The sequence below is a fragment of the Schistocerca serialis genome, chromosome 1 (assembly GCF_023864345.2).
Source record: "Schistocerca serialis cubense isolate TAMUIC-IGC-003099 chromosome 1, iqSchSeri2.2, whole genome shotgun sequence".
Lineage (NCBI taxonomy): Eukaryota > Metazoa > Arthropoda > Insecta > Orthoptera > Acrididae > Schistocerca > Schistocerca serialis.
This window is the reverse complement of record NC_064638.1, coordinates 311,087,433-311,097,840: the sequence shown is the minus strand read 5'-3', so window position 1 is coordinate 311,097,840 and position 10,408 is coordinate 311,087,433. Positions and strand designations below refer to the sequence as shown.

Genomic DNA, 10,408 nt, shown 5'->3' with positions numbered 1-10,408 from the left:
GATGGATTAAAAGAAATGTTTTGAAAGATAGGCATATTTCTTTTTTATTTAACTAAGCAGTTTGATTCTATTGATCACAAAATATTGCTCCAGGAGATGGACCATTACAGAATACAGGGAGTAGCTCAAAACAGTTGATTGAGTTAATTCAGAACTCTGGTTTTAAACTATTTTTTTTTCTGGATTCACTAGAGAAAACACTCATTCAGCTACTTGTATAGAAAATATTTTAACAAATTACGTGTTTGACAGTGGAAACAAGTTCTGCTTGGACTTACGAATTTCTGACCATTCTGCACTGTTTGCTCAAGTTGCCAGGAATAACTAAACCAAATGTTAAGAAAGGTTTTATGAAAAGAAATTTTTGTGAAAATAACTTGACCTGTTCTGTGATAAGGTAGATGAAGTAAAATGGCCAACAGACAATAGTCTGTCAAGTCCTGAGACCGCTGATAAATTTTGGAAATTTGTGCTAGGGTCTTATGGAACCAAACTGCTGAGGTCATCGGTCCCTAAGCCTACACACTACTTAATCTAAATTGAACTAACTTATGCTATAGACAACACACACACTCTTGGCCGAGGGACGACTTGAACCTGGGGGGGGGGGGGGGGGACCAGCACGGGCCATGACAAAATGCCTCAGATCGCGCAGCTACCCCGCATGGCTTGATAAATTTCTAAGAAGTTTTCTAGATGTGTTCAATAAATCATACCAACCAAGGATCTGGCACAAGAGGCCAAAAGGAAACTAAATGTGATTCCTCCAGAATTAAAAACATCTAGTGGTAGAAAATGAGAGCTGCATAAAGAGCTGAAACACAAAAAGAATTCTGACTTTATTAACTATGTGAAACATTACAAAGTTAAGGTATTGTAAAAACTGCCAAAAGAATGTCAAATTGTAAGTTCATTTTAGCACATAACAATAAGTCTTCGGCATTATGGTCTGCTATTAAATCCAAATTAGGTACAGTGGCTAAACAACAGGAAATTTCAAAAATTAAATAAAACAATGCTATTTTGAATCCTGTTCAAATATCGCAATGCTTTAATAAATTTCTCATAAATGTAGCAAAGTCTGACCTATTTTGAATCCTTATTAAAAATGAAACTCCTCCAGCTGTACTTAAGATTTCATATTTATTTGGCTACTAGTTTTGACATTGCGTCAACTCCATCTTCAGGCTCGTACACTTTGATGATATCAATTGTGTGTGGCTGAGTACAAAAGTCCGTGCTCCACTGCCCACCATCCATGTGGAGCATGTGTGGGTCTCACCATGGACTTCTAGTACTCAGCCACACACAATTGATATCATCAAAGTGTATGGGCCTGAAGATGGTGTTGACGCAACATCGAAACTAGTAGACAAATAAATATAAAATCTTGAGTACAGCTGAAGGAGTTTCATTTTTAATAAAAATTATACCAGCTGAAGTCCCACCATCATCCAATTTAAATATAGATGCATGAAGATATTTTGAATCCTGTTCAAATATCTCAATGCTTTAATAAATTTCTCATAAATGTAGCAAAGTCTAAGGCTGATGTGATTACTTATCAAAACTTACATATCTTTGGCTTGGACCAGAACAGTGACCTGCTTGTGGCATTTAGTAAAGTCTCAACCAATAATATAAAAAATTGTATTTTGTCCTTAAAAAAACAAAAAATCTTCAAGGTGGAAGCAAGTACCCAGTGAAGTAATTACATTTGTCTATGATACGAGGGCATTTCGAAAAGTAAAGATACATTGGCTCGCAGTCCTTAAATAGAACATCTATTTAGAAAACGTCAGCTAAATCTTATTAATTGGATTATTTGCTATTTTTCGGCATAACCACCCCCGTTATCCAAACATTTGTTAAGTCGGTGCACAAGCTTTTGTATCCCACAGTCATAGAAGGTTGCCGCCTGTTGTTGGAAACACATTTCAATTTCATCTTTGATCTCTTCATCGTCGTGGAATGATTTTTCACCAAGATGTGACTTCAGGTAACGGAAGACATGGAAGTCGGTGGGCGCAAGGTCTGGGCTGTATGGCGGAAGGTCCAATACGTCACATTTGAATTGTTTGAGTAGTGCTTTGGTTACAAGCGCTAAGGGAGGCCGAGAGTTGTCATGAAGCAAGCGGACTCCACTTGTCAGCATTCCCCTCCGTTTGTTTTGAATTGCCCTTTGAAGAGGTTTCAAAGTCTGGCAATATGCAGCAGCATTAATTGTCGTTCCAGGAGGCATAAATTCCAACAGAAGAATGCCTTGTCTGTCCCAAAAACCAGAAGCCATGATTTTCTTAGCTGAAATCGACGTTTTGCATTTCTTGGCTTTTGGTGAATTCGAATGGCGCCATTGCATTGATTGTTGCTTGGATTCAGGTGTATGGTGATAAACCCACATCTCGTCACCTGTCACAGTGCGATCAAGGAACTCATCGCCTGCTTCAGCATAGCATGAGAGGAAGCCAAGTGCAAAGCCCATCCTTTTCTTTTTATGTTCTTCCGTTAACAATTTTGGAACACCTTTTCTTTTTATGTTCTTCCGTTAACAATTTTGGAACACAGTGCGCACACAATTTCCTGTATCCTAACTTGACAGTCACAACGTCATAAAGAGTGGTCATTGACACATCCGGTATGATCTGATGCAATTCTTTCAATGTGAGACGTCTATTCGCACGAATTGCATCCTCCGTTCTCCAAAGAAGGGCATCAAAGATCACAGAAGGCCGACCTGTTCTTTGTTCGTCATGAACCTCAGTCCTACCTTCAGAGAAATGACGACACCATTTCATTTCATTTTGTTGATTCATAATGTTCCCATAAACAGAAACAATTTCTTTGTGAATATCCACTGGTCGCTGACCTTTTGCATGAAGAAAATGTATGATGGAGCGCACTTTGCATTTAGCGGGATTCTAAATCGGAACAGCCATTTTAAACACAACCTACTCCAACCAGAAGCAACATTCAACTGCCAAACAACTGCGAGGAGATAGCAAACGATTCAAGGTTAACACCAGTGTTGCCAACTTGCTCGCCAAAACTCTTCTGTTCCTCAGGTGTACAGTGTATCTTTACTTTTCGAAATACCCTCGTAAAATTGTACACCCTCTATCTCTAATAATCAGTCAGACATTTGAGCAAGCCAACTTACTTGGTGTACTTAAGTATGCAGCAGTTATACCACTACACAAAAAAGGCTCAAGGGAAGATACAGAAAATTACCATTCTACCTGTACCCTACCCAGTGTTATCCAAAGCATTTTTTAAAAAAAACTGCAGCAGTCCAGATAAATTTTATCACAAACATCATGTTATTCTCAAAAACCACTACGGGTTCCAAAAAGGGAAAAGAATCATGAATGCAATCAATTAATTCATTGAAAAAAACCAGCTCATTACTGGACAAAAGTGATAAAGTGGCAGGTACCTTCTGTGTCCCTTCAAAGGCATTCAATTCAGTGAATCACTCCATGCTGCTTCACAAACTAGACAGGTAAGGTATCTGACAAAATGCTCTACAGTGGCTTAGATGTGATCTGACAAACAGGAAGCAAAGAGTAATCATAACATCTAGCACCATAAAGTATACATCTCATTAGGACACAATTTCACACGGAGTTCCTCAAAGCTCAATCGTAGGGCCAATCTTGTTTCTCTTTTACATGAATGATTCACCTCTCAATGTCAGTGCCCAACCAGTCACGTTTGCCGATGATACTTCAGCACTTATTGGGAAAGAAAATGTGAGGGAAATTCTGGATACAGTAATAAACACACTAAACAACATGGTTTCAACAAAATGGTCTGAAACTTAATATTTCAAAGATCCTGTTTACTCAACTTAAAATCAAACAATCCAAAATCAGTGATATCAGTATCATATATAAAAATCAAGGTACAGAAGAAGCTCAGTCCATCAAATTCTTGGGACTAAAATTGGAAAAAATTCTAAGCTGGCAAGCACATGTAGATTAATTAGGTACTAAGTTAAACAGCCTTGCTTTTGCAATGGATGTGCTACTTGATGTAACAGACATAAACAGCAGGAAGGTGGTGTACCAGTTACTTTGAATCCATAATTAGACATGGTTTAAATTTTGAGGGGAATTCAAGTCACACACCACAAATCCTACTACTTCAGAAAAGAATCATTAGAAAATGTGTGCTGCCTCTCCAAGAACATCCTCTCATAAACTCTTCAAGAACCTAAAAATATTATCAATCCTGCATTGTACATATTTGTGATTATAATCTTGAGATAATTGAAGAAAACCATTTCAAACATACGTATAATACTATACATGAAGAAAATTTCATGCTTCCAACACATTACCTAAAACTCTACCAATAGACACACAAGCATATGGGAACAAAAGTCTACAATGGGTGCAGATGTACTGAGCATGGAGACAGGCTCACTGAAGCGAAAACTAAATGATCTCCTGGTTGAAAAGCGCTACTATTCAACTGAGGAATTTATCAACGATGAGAGGATCATTTGAACAGCCTGAGTATTCAATATCATTGTGTTGTGCATAATACTGTATGTATAAAATAATGTCTGAAAATTCAGACACCAAGTACTGGACACCATGAGAAAAACAGTTTAATAATGTGTTCAACACCTGTGCTGGTAAAATTAGTGTTCAGACATAATGTAACAATGTATATCACAAGCCAAACATTGATGAGTCTCCTGTACAATACGATCAGATGATCTGTAAAATGTTTGTTATGAGATGAGTATAAATACAATGCAATACAATAACCAGCATCACAAGATTCGGAGAACACACTATTCTTTCTTAAGTAAATACCATCCACTGGCAACACTGACAAAACTGGAACGAGTAATTAAGCATACAGGCTACTGCTTCACTTACGCTGTACAAGAGAATGAATTTAAATAAACTAAAACACAATAACAATGACAGCAGGTGCTCTCATCAAGATAACATCCAGCGGCTTGTGCAGTAAAAGTGCAAGGGAGAATGGCTAGAAACAGTGGGGAGACTTGTTCCTCCTATTACTTTGACCATTTTACAAAATTAAAAATTTTTGCTGTTGGTATTAGCATTTCTTTCATTCCATTTTTCCAGTGTTGTAATTTGCATTGTTGCAATTTACTGTCTAGTAAGAAGGAAACGAAGATTTTTCACTGAACTGACTTTTATTTTAGTAAGTGAATCTATTTCTTTATACATATTAATTATGTAAGAAATAATGCTGCTAACTATTTCTGGTAAAAGTTCATACTTTTAAGGCATAAAGCATAACTGAAAATAAAAGCTAACTGTAGACTAGGGAGCATTCAGAAACAATTTTGTTTATCCATGTCTTATAGGGATACTTGGTCCAGGGATCAAGAGTCCCTATTCAAATGTTTCCCAAAGATTTAATTGTTTTTGTGGCATCACATTATTGTAAAACATACCACACCCAACAAATCATATCATATACCAATGCTTTAAATTATATAAAATGGGTGAAAGTGAAACAAACCTAGTAAATTAAAATGAAAAGTATAAAAATTTTCTTTATATTGCAGAAATATGGATCTTACACATAAAAGGAAAGAGGGGGGCCAAAGCTAGGAAAAAAATGGACTCTTACAAGTATGGGACTTGTAGTTATGGCTTGCATTGGAAGGAAAAACTTTTGAGAAGCTTAAAAGGAATTCCAAGACAGGCTAACAACCTCAAAACATTATGTTAGGAAGCAATTAAATCAAGATATTGAAATTTCTTATTGTCCTACATGCAAGATGTCACAAGTGTTTTCAAATGAGGAAGAATATTCTTGATGTGAAAATTTCAAAACAGCTAGCAACTTACACCATGGCCTGAGTGCAAAAAGGTGTGTACTTGCATATGAATTTCCTTCTGAAAATTGGAAGAGAGATGGCAAAGTTGGAAATGACAGGTTCACAGGTTTCATGAGAAGGCATCCTGACCTCTCTCCACACACCAAGAGGAATCAGTAGCAGCAGAGGAAGCAGCATTAATTAGACACAATGTTAGATAGTTTTTCTTTTTTTGATAATCTTCACCAGATTATCACTAGGGAAATTCTTGGACCAGAATCTATCTGTAACACAGATGAAACAGGTCTTACTACAGTCCACAAACCAGGAAAAATAGTGGCTGTAAGAGGAAAGAAACAGATAGGAAAAGTACTTCCTCTGAGAGAGGTGAATTTGTGACAGCATGTTGTGTAATATATGCTTTAGGTGGTTACATTCCATCATTCACTATCCCTCCACATGTGAACTGGCAGGTTAGGATACTGCATGAAGCTCCTCCTGGAAACAGTGGTCCACTCATTCCAGCAGTTGGATGACAGCTGATAATATTGTTCTGTTTTTAAAACACTTTCAGAAATGCGTGAAATGCAGTGCTGAATACAAAGTGCTTATCATCATGGACAATCATTATGGTCATATTAGTTTGGAATCTATAGATTTTGTGAAAGAAAATGGAATTATTCATTTGACAATTTCTCACCCTGCATCCCATAAAATGCAACCACTTGATAGCTCTGCTGCACGAGACAGGATGACAATGCATCCACGGAAAACTGTCTCTATTCATGATAGCTCTGAGATTTTTGGTAGAGCTTTCCCTAAAGATTTCACACACAACAACGTGATTAGTGGTTTTCACATTTCAGGTACATGGTCTTTAACTCTGATGTATTCATCAGAGTGATGAATTTTTGCCTGCATACAGAACACAGACCACTTAGTATCTGTGATTCTCCAAGGGAGTCTGTTTAAGTATCAATACTTTCATATTTTGTAATTAGACCTAGAACTAGAAGAAGACGGAAAAGAGCATCTACAGCAATCCTGATGAACATTCCGGTAAAACATAAACTTGAAGATGAACTCAGAGCGAGAAATGCACAAAGATTGAAACTTGTAGAAAAACCTAAGAGACTGGGAGAGGTTATCAATGTTCCTGATGAAGATAATTTCACTGTCAAATATGCAAGAAACATAGAGGGCCAACATTTCAAGTGGTCAGAAGCTGAAGATATACATGACATTGAAAGAAACCAAATTCTACAAGTGATTCCACCTCCAACACTTTCTACAAAGAATAACAGAGTTACCAGTTTCACTTTTAACAGCGTCAAATTTGGGGGCTTCAATATTCAATAATTGGTATGTTTGTCTACAATTTCATCAAGTTGGGCATTTCAAACACAGCAGTCATTACTGATCATCCCAAGAAGTGTGTGTGTCTTTCTATGATTGTACATGCTAATTATATTTTTACTGTGAGTCATTTTAATTACTTAAATTATATATTTGATAACTTAGTGGCATTTTGAAGCTCTCATAACACGTTTTGTAGGCTATCGATTGCACTTCAATAAATGCCTCTACAGACTGTGGATAAATTTGTTTTTTAAAGATTCTTACATTAATTTTTTTGTTATTAAACCTTAGTTCTCTCTTTTAAATTTTCTAGAAAAAATAAAATTTGGTTTGAATAATGAATTAATTGTTTTATTTACCACAATAAACTGGAAAATCAAGTCTCCCCATAAAAGGGATCAAGTGTTCCACACATGGTGAGACTTTATCCATCCTGCACAACTTTAGTTTTTAATTTTTTATGATGATACTAAATAGCAAAGAATTGAATTAAAAATAGGGACAGAAAGAGTTAAAAACTGACTATTACACATTTTAGTTTTTTTCTGAAGTTAATACCTGCTGTTTTAAAAACTAAAATGTAAAAAAGGGAACAAGTCTCAACACTCTCCCCTACCAAGCATAAAAGTGTGGCTCATTTAATCCTGAATGACTTGAAACTGTGAAAATTATCATAGCACCATTGAAGCAAACCATAATCTCAAAATCATATATCCCAAATTTTTAATGATGACAATGACAGCTGTTAACTGCAGTGAACCATGAGTTTAAATTTAACACAAACGGGAACTAACACCTTTCAAAACTAGGAAAGAAACACAAATCTCATCTGTTTCTGTTAAAAATAAATTATACATAGGCCTACATAAAACTGCCACTACAGAAGAACAGTAAAAAGCACTGGTCACTACCAATGCAATGAAAGGAACAAATAGGCCCTAGTCAATATATCTACTGCCTTTTCAATGTTGCAAGTATCGCAGATGAAATATATTTCTGTAATGGGCCAACAAATTAATAAGAAAATATGTTACAACATACCTAATTTATCTTATAATTTGTTCCATACACAAAAGTTGTTTGGCCAATTCCAAATAGAAACAACATTTGTTTAAAGTCAGTCTAACACACACTAGAATTATTCATTTCCACCAGTTTCACTCGGAATTAAAACTGTCCTCAAAATAAAGGTATAAAAGTCACAAATGTAAGCACACAGCAACAATATTACAATTTGCAAATGTAATAACATCGATTCTCAAGCATTTCAATTTAACTAAATGTCCATGTCACAGTACAATAGTGTATGTAAACAAACACAAACAAGAGGTTTATAAGAGACACGTTGCTTCCTTTACAAATTATTCATAGTCACAGATAAAAAAAAGCACAATCTTCACAGGGCTTTCACACTGTGGTACTATTTATTGTAAATCTGTAGTTCACAGTGCACCAAGTCACTCACACATATAATTAACAGTACAAGTTAAGTGGAATATCCATTCTGGAAGTTTCCTGTCTGATCCTGGTAACCATTATATGCAGCAGTAGCATCAGGTTGTTGTCCTGGTTGCGGTGGTGGTGGAGGTCTCAGTCCACGAGGTGGTGGAGGTGGACCTCTTGGTGGAAATGGTGGCCGTCCAAATGGAGGACGAACAGGTGGTGGTGGCCGCCAACCTGGTGGTGGTGCACCATGTGGAGGCGGAGGAGGAAACTGACCAGGTGTAAACTGAGTTGGTGGTGGTGGGGGAAATTGTTGACCTTGCCATGGAGGTGGCATCATTCTTGGTGGTGGTGGGGCTTGTGGTGGTGGTGGTATCGAAGGCACTTGCTGCTGTGTTTGTTGTGGTTGCTGCTGTTGCTGTGGAGGAGGAGGCTGTTGTGGTGGTGGAGGTGGCATTGAGACTGGTGGTGGCATCTGAGGTAGACCACTAGCAACGGAAGCAGCAACATGTGGTGGTGGTGGCACTGGTGGGGGTGGTGCTGCCCTGCTCATAGGAGGCACTGGAGGAGGTGGAGGCACACCTGGTGGCATTGGTGGTGGGTGCTGAGGTGGTATGGGTGGTGGTGGAGGAGGATGTCTTGGAACAGCAACAGGCATGGATGTAGGAGGTGGTGGAGGAGGAGCATGCATAGGATGCATATGAGCCATTTGAGGAGGTGGGGGAGGCATAGCGCCCATCATTACTGGAACAGGTGGCACAGGGACAGGAGGCAGCTGCTGCGGAGGCATTGGCGCAGGTGGTGGTGGTATTGGAGGTGGAGCATCTGCAAACAGCTGATGGGGCCGATCTGCCTGAGACAGTGGATTCTGTGCAGCTAGGAGGCGCTCAGCAGCTGACCCATGTCGTTCTCCTTTTGCATCTTTCTTAAATGCATAAGACACCGAAATAGGTCTGTTACACAAATATTGTCCATTCATTGCTTCAATTGCTGCATCTGAAGCATCGAAACTGGCAAAGTTAATAAAAGCAAAGCCTTTGGAGTTACCGGTTTCTGGATCACGCATGATCTTCGGTGTTTGCAGAATAACTCCAAAAGCTGAAAATGTATCATATAATAGCTTCTCGTCAACTTCTGGATCAAGATTGCCGATAAAGATGTTAGCTCCGACATCGAGATTCTTCTGATGAGCTGATGCCTTGTTCACACGAATCGGCTTACCATAAAGTTTGATCATATTCATTATTTTAATAGCATAGTCTGCATCCTCCTCTCCCATAAATTCGACAAATCCATACCCTTGATGCATCTGTGTGACACGATCTTTCGGCATGTGAACATTGACAACTGGCCCCGATTGAACAAAGAGTTCCCACATAAGGGCTTCTGTAACTTTCTCGTCCAACCCGCCAACATATATGGTAGCATCTTGATTACGTTCAGCAATTGGACCCGCAGCCATAATCACATCGATCTACAAGCAACAAACAACGAAACCGAAAACACAAGCGCTGATCAATGATCTTATAACTTAAAGATAGAGCTAACACTTAGCTCATCACTTTGATAAAACCGAAGATACAACCGGCGCCAGCAACTGACTGGCGACAAGATGTACTTGGCCGCTGTGTCGCTCGCTAATAGTCGATTAATACGGGATGTCAACTGGAACAGATTCATTTGATTTCATTTTAATTCGTATTCCATAGGTCCAACTGTGTTGAGCTCACAAAGACGTGGAACGAGTCAGTTTTTTAAAAATACAATATGATAATCTTATAGCATATACAGACAGTT

General features: G+C 38.1%; 2 protein-coding genes across 2 annotated transcripts; both read right to left on the bottom strand.

Moving 5' to 3' along the window:
- Positions 1-654: 654 nt before the first annotated feature.
- On the bottom strand, positions 655-7,296 carry LOC126469571 (histone-lysine N-methyltransferase SETMAR-like). The gene is made up of 2 exons (XM_050096692.1): positions 2,564-7,296; positions 655-2,523 (listed from the first exon to the last, which is right to left on the bottom strand). Exons 1-2 carry the CDS (start codon positions 2,811-2,813, stop codon positions 1,829-1,831), a joined length of 945 nt encoding a protein of 314 aa, XP_049952649.1. The 5' UTR covers positions 2,814-7,296; the 3' UTR covers positions 655-1,828.
- Positions 7,297-8,231: 935 nt separating this feature from the next.
- On the bottom strand, positions 8,232-10,126 carry LOC126469561 (splicing factor 3B subunit 4-like). The gene has a single exon (XM_050096683.1). It carries the CDS (start codon positions 10,071-10,073, stop codon positions 8,655-8,657), a length of 1,419 nt encoding a protein of 472 aa, XP_049952640.1. The 5' UTR covers positions 10,074-10,126; the 3' UTR covers positions 8,232-8,654.
- Positions 10,127-10,408: the final 282 nt, after the last annotated feature.

Bases quoted from the DNA above. Each gene is read 5' to 3' on its own strand.
- LOC126469571 (XM_050096692.1), bottom strand. From the start codon at position 2,813: ATGAATCAACAAAATGAAATGAAATGGTGTCGTCATTTCTCTGAAGGT. The intron at 2,524-2,563 runs GTGTTCCAAAAT...TAAAAAGAAAAG, and splicing joins CAGGAAATTGTGTGCGCACT to GTGTTCCAAAATTGTTAACG.
- LOC126469561 (XM_050096683.1), bottom strand. From the start codon at position 10,073: ATGGCTGCGGGTCCAATTGCTGAACGTAATCAAGATGCTACCATATAT.